The sequence below is a fragment of the Aquarana catesbeiana genome, linkage group LG08 (assembly GCF_042186555.1).
Source record: "Aquarana catesbeiana isolate 2022-GZ linkage group LG08, ASM4218655v1, whole genome shotgun sequence".
In the NCBI taxonomy this organism is placed as follows: Eukaryota; Metazoa; Chordata; class Amphibia; order Anura; family Ranidae; genus Aquarana; species Aquarana catesbeiana.
In genome coordinates this window covers 285,086,400-285,106,989 of record NC_133331.1, presented here as the reverse complement: position 1 = coordinate 285,106,989, position 20,590 = coordinate 285,086,400, and the positions used below count along the sequence as shown (strand labels likewise).

General features: G+C 44.1%; 1 protein-coding gene across 3 annotated transcripts; it reads right to left on the bottom strand.

Annotated features, from left to right (window-relative positions):
- Positions 1-7,662: 7,662 nt before the first annotated feature.
- Positions 7,663-19,383, bottom strand: LOC141104588 (uncharacterized). 3 transcript variants are annotated; one of them, XM_073594210.1, is made up of 7 exons: positions 19,267-19,383; positions 14,572-14,705; positions 13,776-13,961; positions 13,486-13,689; positions 13,121-13,354; positions 12,911-13,034; positions 7,663-11,359 (listed from the first exon to the last, which is right to left on the bottom strand). In XM_073594210.1, the coding sequence occupies exons 2-7, from the start codon at positions 14,641-14,643 to the stop codon at positions 10,266-10,268; spliced, it is 1,914 nt and encodes a 637-aa protein (XP_073450311.1). In that variant the 5' UTR covers positions 14,644-14,705; positions 19,267-19,383; the 3' UTR covers positions 7,663-10,265. The 3 variants fall into 3 exon arrangements, with proteins under 3 accessions (XP_073450311.1, XP_073450309.1, XP_073450310.1); XM_073594208.1 differs by lacking the exon at positions 19,267-19,383 and adding an exon at positions 16,899-17,061; XM_073594209.1 differs by lacking the exon at positions 19,267-19,383 and adding an exon at positions 15,721-15,812.
- Between the last annotated feature and the right edge of the window lie 1,207 nt (positions 19,384-20,590).

Genomic DNA, 20,590 nt, shown 5'->3' with positions numbered 1-20,590 from the left:
CTGGCGTGAAGTCTCTGCAGGACCTCAAGTTCTGATTTCATAGACAATGATTTGTCACCATTAGAACGTGAATAAGGATTTTTTCCAGAGTCTCTGGTGGACCTCAAGTTCTGATTCCAGTGTAAATGATATGCCACTCTAGGAACACGAATAGGGCTTTTCTCTGGTAAGAAGTCTTTGGTGAACAAGCTCTGACTATGTAGTGGATGGTTTGTCACTGTGGGATATCGAATAAGGCTTTTCTCCAGTGTAAAGTCTCTGGTGGACCTCAAGTTCTCACTTCATAGTGAATGATTTGTCACTCAAGGAACATGAATAGGGCTTTTCTCCGATTTGAAGTCTTTGGTGGGCCTCAAGTTCTGATTTCTAAGTGAATGGTTCGTCACCCTTAGAATACAAATAGGGATTTTCTCCAGTGTTAAAACTCTGGTGGACCTCAAGTTCTGACTTCAAAGTGAACGACTTGTCACTCAAGGAACATGAATGGGGCATTTCTCTGATGTGAAGTCTCTGGTAGAGTTCTGATTCTGGTGTGAATAATATGCCATTCTAGGAACACATATAGGGCTTTTCTTTGGTAAGAAGCCTTTGGTGAACCTCAAGTTCTGATTTTGTGGTGGACGATTTGTCACTGGGATAATAAATAGGGCTTTTCTCCAGTGTGAAGTCTCTGGTGGGCCTCAGGTTCTGATTTCATAGTGATTGACTTGTCACTCTAAGAACACAAATAGAGATTTGTTGGTAGATCTCAAGATGTGTTTTTGTTTTGAAGTTACTCTTCACAGGAAAAGGCTTTGGTGTTCACTAAGCTGTAATCTCATAGTGAAAGATACCTCACACTTGGAACAATGGTATGTTTTTTCAATCAATAAGGATTCTATGAAGCATTTCTCTCAATCAGAGCATACATTGGTCTCACCAGTATGAAGTCTCTGATCGCACTACAAGCACGTGAAAGGACACTGACCAGTGAAAACTCTCTGGTGATGATCGTTTTCCCGCACTCTAAACAACAAAATGGCCATTCACCTGTGTGGGTACGCTGGTGTTTGATGAGTGTACCTCTCCTTGTGAAACTTTTCCTGCATTCAGTACAAGTGTGTGCCATTTCACCTGTGTGGTTTCTCTGGTGTACAGAGAGTGAATCTTTCCGCTTAAAACACTTCCCACACTCTGAACATGAAAAAGGCCTCACATCTGTGTGAACACTAAGATGATGCCTGAGAAGGGCTTTCTGCTTGTAACACTTCCCACACTCTGGGCATCAAAAAGGTCTCTCATTTGAGTGAACACTGAGATGACTCTTGAGATGGATTTTCTGCTTGTAACGCTGCCCACATTCTGGGCATGAAAATGGTCTCTCGCCAGTGTGGACACTAATGCAGCGTACACACGACCAGACTTTCTGGGAAACTAGATCCGACAGACTTCCGACGGACTGACTTGCCTACACACGACCGGACTTTCCGGCAGACTAGGCCCGCCGGTCTTCCCGACGGACTTCCGACAGAGTTACGGCGGACTTTCCGAATGAACGGACTTGCCCACACACGGACAAGTCTGTTCATTTTGAACATGACTCGGGTACGACAGGCTAGAAAAGGAAGTCAATCTCGCCACTTTTATCGGTGAGATTGACACCTTGCGAGCCCCGTCGCGGGGCATACCAGGCCCTTAGGTCTGGTATGGATTTTAAGGGGAACCCCCTATGCCGAAAAAACGGCGTGGGGTCCCCCCAAAATCCATACCAGACCTAAGGGCCTGGTATGCCCTGCGCTCGCCGCAATAGGAAAATTTGTTTTTTCTATTGCAGCGAGCGCGAGATATAGTACCCTGCCCTTGCGTCGTATCTGGTCCGTCGGACCAGCATACAGACGAACGGGCTTTCCGTCAGGAACTGAGTCCGGCGGAGTTACGACGTAAAGATTTGAAGCAACTTTCTAAAGTCCGTCGGATTTCCGACCAAAATGGTTCGTCGGAAGTCCGATGCAGCCCACACACGGTCGGATTGTCCGCCGGATTCGGTCCGTCAGACCAGTCTGGTCGGAAAGTCCACCCGTGTGTACGCGGCATAAGATGTTGGACGAGTTCTCCTTTATCTCCAAAAGATTTCCCACACTCCGAACATGTATAGGGCCAAACGCCGGTGTGCAGGGCTTGATGTCTAATGAGATGTACCCTTGTTGTATAACATTTATCACATTCAGGACATCTAAATATCTTTTTGACTTTGCTCTTAACAATAGGAGTACTGGGAGAAGATTCCACAGAGTCGGTGGGATGTGGTGATACATTGTGAAATCTTGGGTGGGTATCTGAGACAACAGTATGTGATTTATCATATGATTTAGGAGGAAAATATATATTTGGAGAATATCGTACGGGGTCTTCCTCTTTACAATCTGGAAGTAAAACAAAGTGTCCTACTGAGGTATTCCGCACTTTGTATCCATCTGTTGGAAATAAATTGTTATACTTACTAAAAGCATGCTCATTCTCTATATTTAATGTAAAATTTTGTAACTGTTGGGAGCATGACCCTATATTGAAGAATGGTGATGGACCTTTCGTATGGTGTACAGTATCTCCTTCTCATTTGTTAGGAACATGACATAATATTTAGAAATGGAGAATCTAAAAAGAATCAAAATGACCATAGGCAAGGTAAGGTTACTTTTTAAGTTCAAATTGACATCCCTGGTTCGATTGACGTCACTTTTTGTATCTACAGCTCCATATCCATGCCTGTTTTTAACCGTCTTTTTGTAAGTACCGATCCCTATGCGCATTAAATCAACTTTTATAACAGTACTTCACTATTAGTCCATCCTCTTTTCATTTCTGGGTGCCTGTATATCCTGTTGAGAGCCTCCTATTGGAAATCTATCATTTGATGTTTACACTGATCCATCATCTGATGTTTTGACACCAATCCACGTGTGTGGGGATACCATTTACAAGCCTGAAGTGACCCCTGGACTGCAAAGCTGGGGGTCGTCCTGTTCTGGTGAGTGGGGATGCAAAAGGGGGTATCACTGTATTCCTGCAAGTTTGTGAAGCATTGTGTGCACCTACTTCATTGTGGACTAACACTTCAGTTGCATTTATTTGGATTTTTATTTGGACTGTTTTGTTTACAGTGGAACCTCGGATTGCGAGTAACGCGGTTAACGAGCGTTTCGCAATATGAGCACTGTATTTCTAAAGATCCTAACTCGGTTTGCGAGTGTTGTCTCGCAAAACGAGCAGGATTCAGGCCAAAGCGGTGTGCAGTACCGCTTTTGGCCTGAGGTGGGGGGGGGGCGCCGGAGCCGAACGGTGCCGATCGTCACCGTTCGGAAATGCACGGAATGGCCCGAGGACAGTTTGGCTGACCTCTGCAAACCTCAGGAAGGCTCGTTAACGGAGTCTTTCCGAGGTTTGCCGAGGTCAGCCAAACTGTCCTCGGGCCTTTCCGGCCGTTTCTGAGTCTCTCCGATGCCCCCCGCCTCTGGCCGCATGCGGTAATGCATGCCATTGAAGTCAATGCGGAACAAATTATTTTCGTTTCCATTGACTTCTATGGGGAAACTCGCTTTGATATGCGAGTACTTTGGATTACGAGCATTCTCCTGGAACGGATTATGCTCGTAATCCAAGGTTCCACTTTATTTCACTTATATTGTGTGTTGCGAGCGCTGTATTTTTTTCTTTATCCACATTTATCCAAGTGATTAGCACCTTGTCTACAGCAGCTGCATTTCATTATCACTTAGTTGTTTCCATCAGCGCAAGTTTATATTTAGTAATATATTTTCACAATGTCCTCTCCCAGCCATAGCACATAGAGATAACCAATCATATTAACCCTTTACAGTCCCCTCCTCCCATTCTTTATATATTAACCCCTTACTGTCCTCTCCTCCCATTGACTATTAACCCTTTACTGTGCCGCCCTCTCATTCACTATATATTAACCCTTTACTGTCCCCTCCTCCCATTCACTATATATTAACTCTTCACTGTCCACTCTGCACTATATGGTAACCCTTTGTTTTCCCCTCCCCCAAATAATAACCCTTCAGTGTCTACTCCTCCCAATTAATTATATATTAACCCTTTACAGTACCCTCCTCCCATTCTTTATATTAACCCTTTACTGTCCTCTCTTCTTATTGACTACAGTGGAACCTCAGATTGCGAGTAACGCGGTTAACAAGCGTTTCGCAATACGAGCACTGTATTTCTAAAAATCCTAACTTGGTCTGCGAGTGTTGTCTTGCAAAAAGAGCAGGATTCATGCCAAAGCGGTGTGCAGTACCGCTTTTGGCCTGAGGTGGGGGGCGCCGGAGTACGGAAAGGCCCGAGGACAGGTCGGCTGACCTTGGCAAACCTTGGAAAGGCTCGAAAACTGAGTCTTTCTGAGGTTTGCCGAGGTCAGCCGAAGTGTGCTCGGGCCTTTTCAGTCGTTTCCGAGGCTCTCCGGCACCCCCCGCCTCTGGCCGCATGCGGTATTGCATCCCATTGAAGTCAATGTGGAACTAATTATTTTCATTTCCATTGACTTCAATGGGAAAACTCGCTTTGATATGCGAGTACTTTGGATTACGAGTATTCTCCTGGAACGGATTATGCTCGTAATCGGAGGTTCCACTGTGTGTGTATATATATATATATATATATATATATATATACACACACACACACACACACACACACACATACATATACACACACACACACACACACACTCTTCGCGGTCCTCTCCTCCCATTCACTATTAACCTTTTACTGTGTCGCCCTCTCATTCACTATATATTGACCCTTTACTGTCCTCTCCTCCCATTCACTGTATATTAACTCTTCACTGCCCACTCTGCACTATCACCAGGGGCGTTGCTAGGTCTACAAAAGATCTGGGGCTAGAGCCCATAGCAGCGTAGTAGAGAAAGTCATATGCTTGGGCGGGCATACACATGTATATACAGTAATATAGGTGTGTGTGTGTGTGTGTATATATCCCCAGAGAGCCCCCACTTACATGAGGATCTCCAGAGAGCCCCCCCTTACATCAGGGTCCCCAGAGAGCCTCCTCCTTACATCAGAGTCTCCAGAGAGCCCCCCCTTGCATCAGGGTCCCCAGAGAGCCCCCCTTGCATCAAGGTCCCCAGAGAGCCCCCCCTTGCATCAGGGTCCCCAGAGAGCCCCCCTTACATTGGGGTCCCCAGAGAGCCTCCCCCTTAAAATCAGGGTCCCCAGAGAGCCTCCCCCTTGCACCAGGGCCCCTAGAGAGCCCCACACTTACATCAGGGGCCTCAGAAAGCCTCCTCTCCCCTTGGGGACCCCTGCAGAGACTAGGGGCTATGGGCCCCAGATTCAGGGGTAATAGCCCCAAAAGTCACCCTCTAGCGACGCCACTGACTATCACTATTTAGTTACCCTTTGCTTTCCCCTCCTCCAATAATAATAATAACCCTTCAGTGTCTATTCCTCCCATTATATATTAACCCTTTACTGTCCACTCACCCTTTATTACATATTAACCCTTTTTACTGTCCTCTCCCCATCATTACATATTAACCCTTTACTGTCCCCTCATCCCATTCACTATTAGCCCTCTACTGTCTCCCCTAATCTTTATAGCCCTATCAACACTTATTGTACATGAACCCTTTGCTGTCCCACCTTTCAGTTATTGACATTGGTCTTTTCAACTTACATGTTCTATGTTACGTTTACCTTTTATATGCAATATTTGTTTTACACAAAAGGACATTTAATGGACACACTGGAATCACAGAACACTCTGGGCATTCTAATGACAGCACACAGCATAAAATGATTACTTTTAGGCTGTCTCTCTCCAAATGAAACTTCATATGACCCCCCCCCCTCCCCCCACTGAACAAAAGCAGGCAGGGAGAGTAAAGTGGGTGGCGTCACTTCTGTGCATGGAGAGAGGAATGTGGGAGGAGTCACCACCGTGCAGGAGGTGAGAAGTGGGAGGAGTCACTGCTTATCAAAGGAGAGAAAGTGATGTGGGAGGAGTCACTCGTGTCCTTAGAGAGAGAGAGAGAGAGAGAGAGAGAGAGAGAGAGAGAGAGAGAGAGAGAGAGAGAGAGAGAGAGAGAGAGAGAGAGAGAGGCCAGGCCACAACCTCACTTCTTTTAACAGCTGTTAAGCAATACACCTTGGTCAAAGACACACCTCCAGCTTGCTGATTGGCAGTGAAGGAACTGCAAAACAATGAGGAATTATCCACTTTAAGTACGTTCACAGTGTTAGCATGACTGCAATGATAAATTCAGAGGAGCCTAGTTGGCTTCCGGCCCTCCCTGTTTCAGACTTAGTGCTGGTGTATTTATACTGGTGAAAATACCCCAGAAGCATAAATCCCCCCCTCCTCCCCATGACAAATCCGCCCCCTACTGAAATCCCCCCTCCCAGCACAAAACTTTGCCCCCCCAAAAAAAATAAATAAATCACCCCTCATAGCACAAATTTTCTACCCCTCAAATTTGCACTTCGAGTACACATCCTCTCCCCCTCCCCCCACTCCCAATCCCCCCCCCCCCCCACACTTCCTAGCACAAATACTCCCCCCTCCAAAAAATTCCCTTCTTAGCACAAATACACTATATTACCAAAAGTATTGTGACATCTGCCTTTACACGCACATTAGTAATAAAAATAATGCAGCGCTAAGGATAACCAATAAGTGAAAAAAAGAAAATGTGAATAAAAAAAAAATTATGAAAAAATTGTGAACCATAATATCATAATTGATACCATAAAGAACATACCATAAGATTATAATGACCACTAAAGGATTGTGTATAATTAAAATACTCAAGTGATAGTGTCCAATAAACCGAAATAAATCATACAAAGAGTCCCATCACAATTAGTGCAATTCCAAAAAAATTTTTTTTTTTTTAAAGTTCATAAGCAAAAAAAAGAGCTGATCCAGAATCCGTGATAAGAAAGTCCAATCTCCCAAGAGGTGAGTGCACCCAAGTGAATATGAGGCTCCTTACCGACTCAGAAGACCACAACGGTCTGACCAGGCATATGGGAGATTAGAGGTTTCCCAACAACCTATACCGGCATCTGGGTCTGCGGCTAAAGCTGTATGGCTCCGGGAATAAGAACAAGAAAGGTTCCCATAGTGTAATCATTCCAACCAGTAAAAATTTAATGAATAAAAGATGCACTTACAAACAAATCCAATAAGCGAGTGTATAGGCAATCGCAATGTTACGGCGTCTCCGCAGGCTTCCCGCTGTGCACACACTTCCCATCCAGCTCGGCAGAGAGGAACAGCGTAGTGACGTCAGCGTCGTAGGCCTAAATTACCACTCAGCACTTCCACCCAAATTTCCCCTACTAGAACAATTTGTAGCCCCTGCCACCTCCAAAATTCACAAATCCCCTCACCCAATCTCCTCACAGAGCCCCCCCCACCTCACATGATACAGTGCCCAGGGCAGCCGCCCCTCCTGCCCATCCCTTGTCCCGGCCCTGCTTCTATGGGTTGGTGGATTAGGCTTGGTCAGGGGAAAGGGAAAAACAGGATAACATTTTAAAAAAGTGTACTCATCTTTTAAGGTTCTTTGTATTGACTCCAAGGAAGGCAAGAAAAAGTAATAAAAATATCTTTATTAGCTAAGAATATATACACACACACATTATAATACAGATATATAATATAATTCTTTCATAATATAACACCTATACATCTCACCAAGTGAAGATTTGCTTTGTTTTAGGAAACATCTAGAAATGTAATTATTCCCAAACTGTACCAAAAAAATAAATAAATAATTCACCCTCCCGAAAATAGCAGAGCACGTCCTGTATTCTGTAGCCTCACAACAGTATATCTGCAGCGTGAGATCATCTAAGGCACTGCAGCCTCTCACTGCTAGTGAAGGAAATATGAAATGAGATTTAGTGAGATCACAGCTGTGTTCTCCTTACACGAGGAAGTAGAGCTCTGCCTCTACCAAGATGGTCACCTCCATACAAAGACACAATGCAGAGCAAGGCTTGGTAAGTCAGTGATGGGGGAAAAGATCAGCTGAAGTGGGTGAATAGTTCCTATAGTCATCACCTTCATATAGAGTTTCTTGACATGAACCTTGGCGTTGCGTCCACCGCTCTACTAGCCACCAAATCGGAAGTATTAAATTATGGCTTTTCACATTTGGAGGCTTCCAAAGAAAATGTATACTTTTTATATACACTACTTTTTGGGACACCGTAGTTCAATATGGTGGCTTATGTGTTGGGCTCACTTTAAAAAATACCTCATCTTTATCATACAAAAGGTAATAAAAAACCAAAAAAATAAAAAACACTCCATGGAAGGTCGATGTTTTTGCTGCACAAAAATGGGAAAAAATAAATAAATCTGTGGTTGAATAACGAGTTTGATATTGTACTTACCTTTCGCCCAGCGTCCATATTGCAGGAGGTGATGTTATGCTCCTTCCAAGAAGAACCCAGGGAATGCCGAGTACCGCAATTCTCGTGAGATATCGCTACAGAGCAGTGCATTCATGTGTGCAGACAGATTCAGGCTACTCACCCATCCCTGGGATCTAACCTGGAATGATGGTAATGTCACCCCAACCTAGACATTGTAGGTAGAAGCTGAGGGAAAGGTAAGTATATGAACTAGCTCCGACCCAACCCCCAAGTTTTTCTTCCCTATCTCATTTTCGTGCAGTGGTTTGAGATGTTGAATTAGACTCATTCCCCATTGAAACATTTACAGCATTCTGGACAAGTAAATGTTTTCTCCAATGTATGGAGGTCTGAATGTTTAGTGAGATCCTTATCGTGTGAGAAATATCTGATGAGCACAGAATATGGAATGGGCTTCTAGCTGGTGTGAAGTTTCCAGTGGGTAATGAGTTCTGATTTCTCTAATGAATGGTATGTCACACTCGGAACTCGATCAGTACTTTTCTCCGGTGTAAAGACTCTGGTGGACCTCAAGTTCTGATTTCATAGAAAATGATCTGTCACGCTAAGAACAGAAATAGTGATTTTCTGTGGTGCGAAGGCTCTGGTGTACCATAAGTTCTTATTCCTTAGAGCAGGGATATGCAATTAGCGGACCTCCAGCTGTTGCAAAACTACAAGTCCCATCATGCCTCTGGCTCTGGGTGTCATGCTTGTGGCTGTCGGAATCTTGGTATGCCTCATGGGACTTGTAGTTCTGCAACAGCTGGAGGTCCGCTAATTGCATATCCCTACCTTAGAGGATTATCTGTCATACTAGGAACATGAATAAGGCTCCTGTCCAGTGCGAAGTCTCTGGTGGACCTCAAGTTCTGATTTCATAGTGAATGATTTGTCAAACTAGAGACATGAATAGGGCTTTCCTCTTGGGTGAAGTCTCTGGTGGACCTTTAGTTCCAATTCCTTAGAGGTTGAATTGTCACACTGGGAATACGAATAAAGCTCCTCTCCGATGTGAAGTCTCTTGTAGACCTCAAGTTCTGATTTTGTAGTGAATGATTTGCCACACTAGGAACATGAATAGGGCTTTTCTTTGGTGTGAAGTTTCTGGTGGACCTCAAATTCTGATTTTATAGTGAATGACATAACACTAGGAACACGAATAGGACTTTTCTCCCGTGTGAAGACTCTGGTGGACCTTATTTTCTTATTCCTTAAAAAGGATGATCTGTTACACTAGGAACATGAATAAGTCTCTTTTCCATTGTAAAGTCTTTGGTGGACATCACGTTCTGAAAATTTGTGGCACTAGGAACATGAATAGGGCTTTTCACTAGGGTGAAGTCTGCATTGGACCTCAAGTTCTAATTCCGTAGTGAATGATTGGTCACACCATGATTGTTAATAGGGCTTTTCTATCTAGTGTGAAGTTTTTGGTGGACCTCAAGTTCTGATTCCGTAGTAAATCATTTGTCACTCTAGGAACTGGAATCGGTATTTTCTCTGGTGTGAAATATCTGGTGAAATATCCCGAACTTCTGATTTTGTAATGAATCATTTGTCACACTAGGAATATGAATAGGGGATTTGTTGGGTGTAAAGTCTCTGGTGGACCTCAAGATGTTTTTTTAATGAATTCCTGCACTCTCCACAGTAAAATGGCTTTTAACCGCTGTGAACACTTTGGTGCTTAATGAGCTGCGATTTCCTCACACTTGGGACACTCATAGGGTTTTTCACCCATGTGAATTCTCTGGTGCTGTGCAAGAAGGGACTTTTTGTTGAAGACTTTCTCACACTTCCAGCACGCGAAGGTCTCACTGGTTATGAAGCCTCTGGTGTATAACTAGATGCCCTTTAGTTGTGAACTTTTTTCCACACTCTGAACACGAAAACTTCTCACCGGTGTGAAGTTTCAAATGTTTACTAAGCGCTCCTTTTTCTTTAAAACATTTTTCACATTCAGGACATGAAAAGGGCCTCTCACCAGTGTGAACTCTCAGGTGGATCACAAGATGCGATTTGCTTGCAAAAAATTTCTCGCACTCAGAACACGAAAAGACCTTCTTGCTACAATTTTCTCCATAGTGTTTATTAAGTTCTAGCCTTGTTTGAAACATCAACTTGCACACTGAACATGAGAAGTCATTTATGTGAACTTTCCAATGTTGTTCAAGGCAGAACTTTTGTTTGAAGAATTTCCCACACTCCGTGCAACAAAATGGCCGATCGTCTGTGTGGGTACGCTGGTGTTTAAGGAGTATACCCCTCCGTGTGAAACTTTTCCCGCATTCTGTACAAGTATGTTGCCTTTTACCCGTGTGATTTCGCTGGTGTACAGTGAGGGAATCTTTCCTTTTAAAACATTTCCCACACTCTGAACATGAGAAAAGCTTCTTGCTTGAGTGAACAATAAGATGACTCTTGAGATGGGCTCTCTGCTTGTAACCTTGTCCACATTCTGGGCAAGAAAACGGTCTCTCGTCGGTGTGAACTCTAAGATGTTGTATGAGTACTGCTTTTTCGCCAAAAGATTTCCCACATTCCGAACATGTATGGGGGAACAACCCGGTGTGCATGGCTTGATGTCTAATGAGATGTACCTTACTTGTATAACATTTATAACATTCAGAACACCCAAATATCTTCTTGCCTCTGTGCTTTACAGTCTGTGATGTGCCAGAAGACGATTCTTCAGAGTCAGAAGGATCTACAGATCCAATGGGAAAACTTGGGTGGTCCTCTGAGAGAACACTGTGTGAGTGATCAGAAGTTTTGTCAGGATCTGATGAATTTATTGATCTAGGATGAAGTCTGGAGCGTATATTTGGAGAATATTGTTTGAAGTCTTCTGAGCTACGATCTGGAGATAAATTATGTTGTCCTGAAGTGTTTTGAACTTTATATCCATCTGTTGGAAAGAAATGGTTATTATTACAAGCATGTTTGTTGGGAACAGTGGTGGCTGGTGCTGAAAAATTTTTTTTGGGGGGGGGGCGCAAACAAACATCGAAGGCCGCCACTCTGCTCATCAAAGGCCGTGATCGGTGTCCTCCATGTGTCTCTTCCCGTAAGGCGTTCAATCACAGCGCCTGTTGTTTCAGCCAATCAGATGACAGACCCGAGCATCGGATTGGCAGAGAGGTGGTTCAGTGTTAGGACGGCGAATATTCATTCGTCGTTCTAACACACCTGGGTGAACTGCGAGTGCCAAGCATGGCGCTCGCAGGTCACCTTTTATGACACCTATTAGACACCCCCCCCCCCCCCCCCGCCGTAATTCAAGCGCCCGAAAAGGGGTCGGGAGCCTGAATAGGGGGTGTTAGCGGCGTATATGGATAGATGCATGCATCTATCCATTGGTCATAGAGGGGGTGGTGCCCGTATGGATGCACCACCACTGGTTGGGAACATGACATTACATTGAGGAATGGAGATGGAGCTTTCATATGGTGTACAGTATCTCCTCCTCATTTGTTGGGAACATGACATTACATTGAGGAATGGAGATGGATCTTTCATATGGTGTACAGTATCTCCTCCTCATTTGTTGGGAACATGACATTATATTGAGGAATGGAGATGGACCTTTCATATGGTGTACAGTATCTCCTCCTCATTTGTTGGGAACATGACATTACATTGAGGAATGGAGATGGAGCTTTCATATGGTGTACAGTATCTCCTCCTCATTTGTTGGGAACATGACATTACATTGAGGAATGGAGATAGACCTTTCATATGGTGTACAGTATCTCCTCCTCATTTGTTGGGAACATGACGTTATATTGAGGAATGGAGATGGACCTTTCATATGGTGTACAGTATCTCCTCCTCATTTGTTGGGCACATTAGGTGTTGGGGCCAGTACATTAATGACATTCTTATGAAGAGCAAATCAGAATGTCATTATCTTATTACTGTTGAACATTTACTATGTTCTCTGGCATAGCATTGGGCATACAATGTGGATTGTGTAACATAAAGATCTAGAAACCATCATTTTATAATAGCGTGTTACACAATATTTTCACATCAAATTAACATATGTATGAACACTTCAGGCTGGCCGCTTTTGCCATTATAGTTATGTAAAACATTAAATATAAGTGCCTATAGGGTTTAAAATCCAGTTATACACTGTCTCACCCTGTTCTGCACATGTTCAGTTGCTCTCTATTTTTCGGCACTGTGCCTAAAATCTGAGCCACTAGAGGTCGATCTGCTGACAGCCTAAAGATTTACTACTGTTCAGGGGCTTTGGGCTTCAGCAAAATGGCAGCCTCCATCTGTAACAATGCTGGAGGCACACATAAATTTTGGTAGCATCATTAATAAAGTGGAATGTATATTCCTTGCTAAAGAGCATTATTTTTTTATCAAGTTGTTATGGGTAAAGTTCCACTTTAAAACTGGAATTCCTAATTTTCTGCCCACCATTAACAATCCAATCTCCACTTACCTAATAATGTTGACATCAGCCGATCCTCCGTCATGATGTCCTTGTAGCGATCCTTGTGTCCTTCTAAATACTCCCACTCCTCCATGGAGAAATAGACAGTGACATCCTGACACCTTATAGGAACCTGACACACACAATGATACAGTCACCATCCAGACACATCCCTTGTCTGTTACTGGATAATGTCCCAGAATTCCCGGCACCGCTCACCTCTCCTGTCAGCAGCTCCATCATCTTGTTGGCGACTTCTAGAATCTTCTCAACATCTCTCTTAGTTATCAGGCAGTGAGGTGGAGGCACTGTGATGGGGGATGACTCGTGGAGAAGGCTGCTGGGTCTCCATTGCGGTCTGTTGTACATCTCAGATGTCACAAAGTGAGATGACCCATTGGGACAGCTGCTTGTTATCTGTTCACCAGATACCAACTTCACTACTTCATAACTCTGCATAAAAGGAGACAGTAGAAATGATGACTGTCGATGTTCCCAGAATCCTCCTCACTTCTCTGGTCAGGTCTGTGTTTTATTAATAGAGATAAGAGTGATGTCATGTGACCTCCCAGAATCCTCCTCACCTCTCCAGTCAGCAGGTAGACGATTTCCAGTGTGAAATTCAGCATTATATCACTGAGGCAAAGGTTTTCCTTTTCTAGTTTCACAGAATTCATGATTTGGTGATTCTCCATCATGATGTCCTTGTAGAGATCCTTGTGTCCTTCTAAATACTCCCACTCCTCCATGGAGAAATAGACAGTGACATCCTGACACCTTATAGGAACCTGACACACACAATGATACAGTCACCATCCAGACACATCCCCTGTCTGTTACTGGATAATGTCCCAGAATTCCCGGCACCGCTCACCTCTCCTGTCAACAGCTCAATCATCTTCTGGGTGACTTCTAGAATCTTCTCAATTCGTTCAGGTCTCAGGATGTCCAGTGATGACACAGTGATGATTCTCCGGGCCCATCTCCATTCTTCTGACAAATGGGAAGAGGTTTTCACAGTGTCCTGCTCATCTGATGTCTTCTTCACTATTGAACACGCCTGTTGGGCAAATGTTTCATATATATCAGTACAAATGGTAACATTAGCTTCAACATTCCCAGAATCCCTCATGTGAATTTTTTTTATTTTAGCAACTATAGAATGAAAGGTCAGTTGACATTTTTCAGCATCCTACACTTCTACAGTCTGGACCTCCCAGAATCCTCCTCACCTCTCCGGTCAGGTCTGTGTTTTATTAATAGAGATATGAGTGCTGTCATGTGACCTCCCAGAATCCTCCTCACCTCTCCGGTCAGGTCTGTGTTTTATTATTAGAGATAAGAGTGATGTCATGTGACCTCCCAGAATCCTCCTCACCTCTCCGGTCAGGTCTGTGTTTTATTATTAGAGATAAGAGTGATGTCATGTGACCTCCCAGAATCCTCCTCACCTCTCCGGTCAGGTCTGTGTTTTATTAATAGAGATAAGAGCGATGTCATGTGACCTCCCAGAATCCTCCTCACCTCTCCGGTCAGGTCTGTGTTTTATTATTAGAGATAAGAGTGATGTCATGTGACCTCCCAGAATCCTCCTCACCTCTCCGGTCAGGTCTGTGTTTTATTAATAGAGATAAGAGTGATGTCATGTGACCTCCCAGAATCCTCCTCACCTCTCCGGTCAGCAGTTGTATAATCTCCAGTGTGAGGTCTAATATTCTGTTGGTTGTGTGACTCTTGTCCATCTTCTGGAATGTCTATACATTAGGTTCTTCCACAAATGGTCTTGTTTTTCTCCTCTTTGTTCCTGAGGAAAACCAAATCAGAACAGTGGTGAGATTTACACAATACAAGGACATCATTACATAGTTAGTCAGGTTGAAAAAAAAAAAAAAAAAAAGACACAAGTCTTTTTTTTACAAAGCATAGAAGCGCCATTAATTGAAAGTTCCCAGCAGACATCTTGGTAGAGCAGTTGGAGGAGGAGCAGAAGTGGGAGGGTAGGATGGGAACACCTCAAAAATTAATATCTCATTTATTTTAATTTTTTTTTTATTGACTTTCTATTGCAAAAACAGTTTCTAGAGATATGGTGAAATGTTCTCAGAAACAATCTTTGAACGCTTGTCTTGTGATTGAAAGTTGGTCAATGCACGATAATACTTTGTACTAGAATGATTGTCTCTTTCCCATCCCAGAAAGTTGGGAGGCGTGAGCATCTGCTGACAGGCTCAGTTATCAGCATAGAGTTTCCATAGCATGTCAGCAAGTTGTTCAAAATGCCACAAAAAATGTTTTCATAGTTCTTGATAAGGTTCTGTGAGCTCTGCAAATTAAACACCAGATGTCCCTGACAGATAACTAAACACACCCTGTCACATGCGTCTATCACGAATGGTTGGGGCTTATGGACGCTCCATACAGTCTGCACGCTGGATGGCAGTGTGCTCAGACATTCAGATGATTTTTTCCTTACGAAAACCGTACTAATTAAAACGAAAATCGAGCGTTCACATACGGCAAACATTTTTATAGTCTGCACATCCAGCTTTTGTCAGACGAAAAAATGGAAACGGCCGTCGAAAGCACCAAACTAACGATCCGAAAAGCGGCAGATCGTTTGTTGGACGAAATTTTACTTCCAATTTTCAGATCGTTAGTACGGGCCTTTAGTGGGTTGGGGGTGAAATTTAAGAGAAATGGCAAAAAATAAATAAATAAAAAACAAAAACACACAGTTTCGTGGTTCACGTGATTCCTCGTGTTGTAACAACTACTGTATGTTAATGGAAAGAAAAAAGCCGCAGCTCCTTCTTACCTACCTTAGACTTGATCCCCACTCCTCTCCTCTGTAATCACCAACAACACCTCTGACAGTGAGGAACTCATACCTTCTCCTCTACATGTGACCAAGATTAACCCTTCCCTGTCCTTCCCCTCCCATGTACTGTACTTTAACCCTTCACTGTCCCCTCCCCTACTCACTGTGTGTAAAGTCAGGCAGCTGATCAGCATAATTGAACAATGGGTTCCCGTAGACTGAGCAGGATATGGCCAGACACCTCTGCAGTGGGAATTTGGGCTCAGGCCTCTGAATATTGAACTCCACAAACACTATACCAGCCTTAAACAGAGTCCGAGTACTCAGAGTTTACTCCAGTGATGAGCATTGAGGAACTCATGACTGCAGGGTCTCACTGGAAGGTGATTAGAACTGCTGGGATTTGTGGTGCCCTCCTTGTTGTGTACTGATAAGATCTGATGAGACTTACAGCTCTTCCTTGTTGTGTCCTGCAGGGGACTGCTGGGACTTGTAGCTTATTTGCAGTGGGCGCCTATCTGGACATGGAGACCCCCCCCCCCCATCTTCCCCTGTCTGTGGGCCTTTACAGGTCCAAAGCTAAGGGTCTCCAGAACTTTCCCTTCTGCCCACCTTGACCTAGTAGCCTCCTCCCAGGACCACTCTGCCCTTCTCCTCCAGCTTTTTTCTACCTGATGTACCTGAAACTGTGGACAGGTAACGTGGACCACCACTTGTACCAAGACCCAGCGATCCCCTTCCAGGAGGACTCCGCATGACTGTCACTCTACGGCAGTAGTTCTCAACCTCAGTCCTCAAGTACCCCAAAACAAGCCATGTTTGCAAGTTTTCCTTTATCTTGCAGAGGTGCTTTAGTCAATGGCTTGGTATTTGGACAGCTGTTTTATTTTAAGAGAAATTCACAAAACATGGTCTGTTGGGGGTACTTGAGGACAGGGTTGAGAACCACTGATCTACGGGTCACCCTGCCTGGATCTCCCCCTGACAAGCCAGCCCCTCCAATGTTGGTCTCCCTGGCTTTGCCCTGGGAGGTCTGCCCTATGCCCCAAAACTGGAAAGCGTGACTCGAGACTTGCCCCTTCGATGTTCCATATTGCCATCCTGGGTCTCTGCTGGTTGACCCTTGCTGTGCTAGGTTTCTGTCCCAGAACTCTGGACTATTTGTGCAGGATCACTTACCTCTTGTTGCTGCCACCTATCATCCCCCTGGATATCCAATATTGTGAGCTGACCCCCCTATTCTGGTGTACCGAAATCCCCTCAATAGACATCCATATGATTGCTCTCTCTCTGCACTCCAAATTTGTCTTCCTCCCCCTCCCACTTTACATTAGCCCTTCATGCCACCTCCCCCTCCCTCCCTCTGCACATTAACCCTTCACTGTCCCCTCCCCCCCTCTGCACATTAACCCTTCACTGTCCCCTTCCCTCCCCCGCCCACTGCACATTAAAGTAGACCCAAAGGCAAAACTTTTTTTTTTTTTTCGGATAGCGTGGAGAGGGGTTAGAACCCCTTCGCGGTCTGTGTCCTCGTTAGGGAGATCCACCACCTCTATTTATCCTGTTTACCGTTTTCATCAAAAGTGAAAGTGAAAGTAAAACTGGCCATACATTATCCAATTTTCTTTTAGATTTACCATAAACCATATAATATGAGGTCAAACCTACACAACACTTTCAATTTATATGCAATCAGGCAGGCCCTTGCACTACATAGTTGAAGTTAATTCTAAAAGGAGATTGTATAGAAATTGTATAAGAAAATTGTGTAACGTATGGCCAGCTTAAATCCCAAATTTCGGGTTGTCACCAGAACAGGAACAGAGGGGAAATCTTCCTATGGGGACACTTGTTCTGGTGACTCCCTCACTTTGGAGGTGTCTCCTCTCACTTCCTGTTTTGGCTATGGGGCAGGAAGTGAAGGCAAATCTTCCCGATGGGAACAGAGATGGCAAAAAAAAAAAAAAAAACTGTCAGGGGTTATAACCGGCCATTACTTTATCCAAAATTAAATAAAGTAGCCTTTAGTTCTACTTTAACTTTTCACATGCCCTTCCATTCATTGTACATTAACCCTTTACTGCCCTCCCCTATTCATTGTGTATTGAGCCCATACCGCATCATCCCCATTCACTGTGCATTATGCCTCTGCAGCCCACTCAACACTGATTGTACGTTAAAGTAGAACTAAAGGCAAAACTTTTTACCATCTCTTTCCCCATTTGGAAGATTTCCCTTCACTTCCTGTCCCATCGCCAATCCAAAGTGAGGGAATCCCTCGCTGTCACCAGAACTAGATTTCCCTTCTATTCCTGTCCTGGTGACATCCCAACAGTTGGGATTTTTGTTTTTACTTTCGACAAAAATTGATAAACAGGACAACTAGAGACGGTGGATCTCCTAACTAGGGACACAGACCGCAATAAAAACCTGACAGGGGTTCCAATCCATCGCCACTCTATCCTTATCCTTTAAGATTCATTGTATTGACTCTGTGGAAGGCAGGAAAAAGTAATAAAATATCTTTATTCAATCAAAAATATATACACACAATATAATACAGATGTATAATTATTACATAATATAACATTTATACAATATTAAAGTGTCTCTGATCTCTATAAGTGAAGATTTGCTTTGTTATAGGGAGCATCCAGAAATGTTGTGCCTAAGAAGTACCCTAAAAATCGACCTTTTGTAGAGCACTTCCCGTCCCTGTTCTGTAGTCTCATAGCTGTATATCTGCAGCGTGAGATCATCTAAGGCACTGCAGCCTCTGACTATCAGTGTAGGAAATATGAAGTGAGGTTTAGCGATGTCACTGCTGTGCTGCTCACTGTTCTCCTTACACGAGGAAGCAAAGCCCTGCCTCTACCAAGATGGCCGCCTCCATGCAAGACACAATGCCATGGTAAGTCAGTGATGAGAAAAGATCAGCAGAAGTGGGTGAATTGTGTAGTCATCACCTTGATACAGATTTTTTTTTTACAGGAACCCAGGCATTGTGTCCATCGTTTTACTAGCCACCAAATGGGGAGTATTCTATTGTTGCTTCTCACATGCGGAGGCTTCCAAAGAAAATATATACATTTTATATACAATCTTTAGACACTTTCCGGGGCACCATAGTTCAATACGGTGGCTTATGTGATGGGCTCCGTTTAAACATACCTCATCTTTATCATACAAAAGTAGATAAGAAAAAGGAAACAATGAATACACTCCATGGAAAGTCAGGTAACACTGAGGGCTGGTCAGTCATGTGATCACAATGTGATCACAATCTCAGCTGTGAAATTTGGTATTTGCAGCAATTATTTTTATAAATCACACACAAAGGGGATACTACAATAGGAGGCAATGCTGATGGTGTATACAGGTTAGAGTGGCTTAACAACCACTTTAACTGAGATCAAGAGCAGTATAACTCATTATATCATATCAAGCTGCTTTCAGGGGATTCCACGACTGCGAATAACCCCAAGGGCAGAGGCAAACACTCTAATAACAATAAATCACAACATGGCAGCTTATTACCTCTACTTACCTTGGCTCTATGAGTCCAGGCAGGAGGAGAGCAGAGGGGTGACCTTCTCTTATGCCAGACCTCTCTCTTCTGTCCCCTGACACCACAGGCCCACCTTAAAACACTGTACTCAAATCAACATTCAATGGCTTAACTCCCAAGGTAAACTATCCCTAACACCCACTACATATACAGAGCCCTGGACATGTGTGTGGGTGTCCGTATGGCACCAGTAACTTCAGTCCCTTGGAAGAAGGATGAGGCCTTGGATCTTCGGCTAGCCACTTTAGTTGGTGCACTTAAACTCCTGGTTGACAAAGTGTAACTGTTGTATGCTAACAGTATCCAGATAGCAAGACACTGTGACTGCTTAACAGGGCTTCAATGAGATCCAGGATCTGGTAAGTGTGGGCAAAGTGAAGCAACTCTGTCTGTGTGCAGTATCCTTGTTTCCTGAAAATGGGCAAGTGCCCTCCCACCAATCCTGTAGTCAAGGCCCTAATTAACGTTCTTGAAACAGGTAGGCTCTTCTGGTAACCCGACTGGTCACCTCACACTGGAACACCTCACCGGCTGTGGATGCCTGGAACAAACGTGGTGGATGGACTTGGGAGGCAACACTTTTCCCTTGAGTCCAGTCTCTTCTCCTGCATCGCGGTGGCTGTCCCCTCAGACAAAACAAGATTTAGTCCTTGTTTCCTTTCTTTCCCAGAGCATGCTGGACTGTGTAGTTCTGCCCCATTACAAGGCTATGGGGCCGTTTTTGGTGGGGGCTACATGTCCCAGAATGCCTTGCTACAATCCAGGTGGCTGTCTATTGGCTCCCTCCTCCCTGCCAATGAGGAAGCAGAGGAGGATGCAGAGTAAGCAGCTCTGTATGTGTGTGTGTGTGTGTGTCTCTCTGCACAGTGAGAAGAGGAGAGGGTTGGGGAAATTCCCCCCGCAGGGGCTGACAGGCATTCTCTCTCTGCAGTGAGAGCCTCGGTCAGCTTGACATAGTAAGGGAGATGCAAGCTTTGGTCAGCTTGGTATGGCCGCGGGGCACCCGCTACACCTCCATGAAACATTTTCAGCATTCTGGACAAGAAAAAGGTTTCCCTAATGTATGGAGGTCTGAATGTTTAGAGAGATCCCTATTGTGTGAGAAACATCTGCTGAGCACAGAATATGAAATGGGCTTCTCGCTGGCGTGAAGTCACAGGTGGGTATTGAGTTCTAAGTTCTCTAGTGAATGATTTGTCACACTAGGAACACAATCAGTACCTTTCTCTGGTGTGAAGATTCTGGTGGGACCTCAAGTTCTGATTTTGTAGTAAATATGTCAGACTAGGAACATGAATAGGGC

Coding starts and splice junctions, on each gene's coding strand:
- LOC141104588 (XM_073594210.1), bottom strand. CDS start 14,643: ATGGACAAGAGTCACACAACCAACAGAATATTAGACCTCACACTGGAG. Junction 13,690..13,775: donor TTGAGCTGTTGACAGGAGAG/GTGAGCGGTGCC, acceptor TGTGTGTGTCAG/GTTCCTATAAGGTGTCAGGA. Junction 13,355..13,485: donor TCTACCTGCTGACTGGAGAG/GTGAGGAGGATT, acceptor CCTTTTATGCAG/AGTTATGAAGTAGTGAAGTT.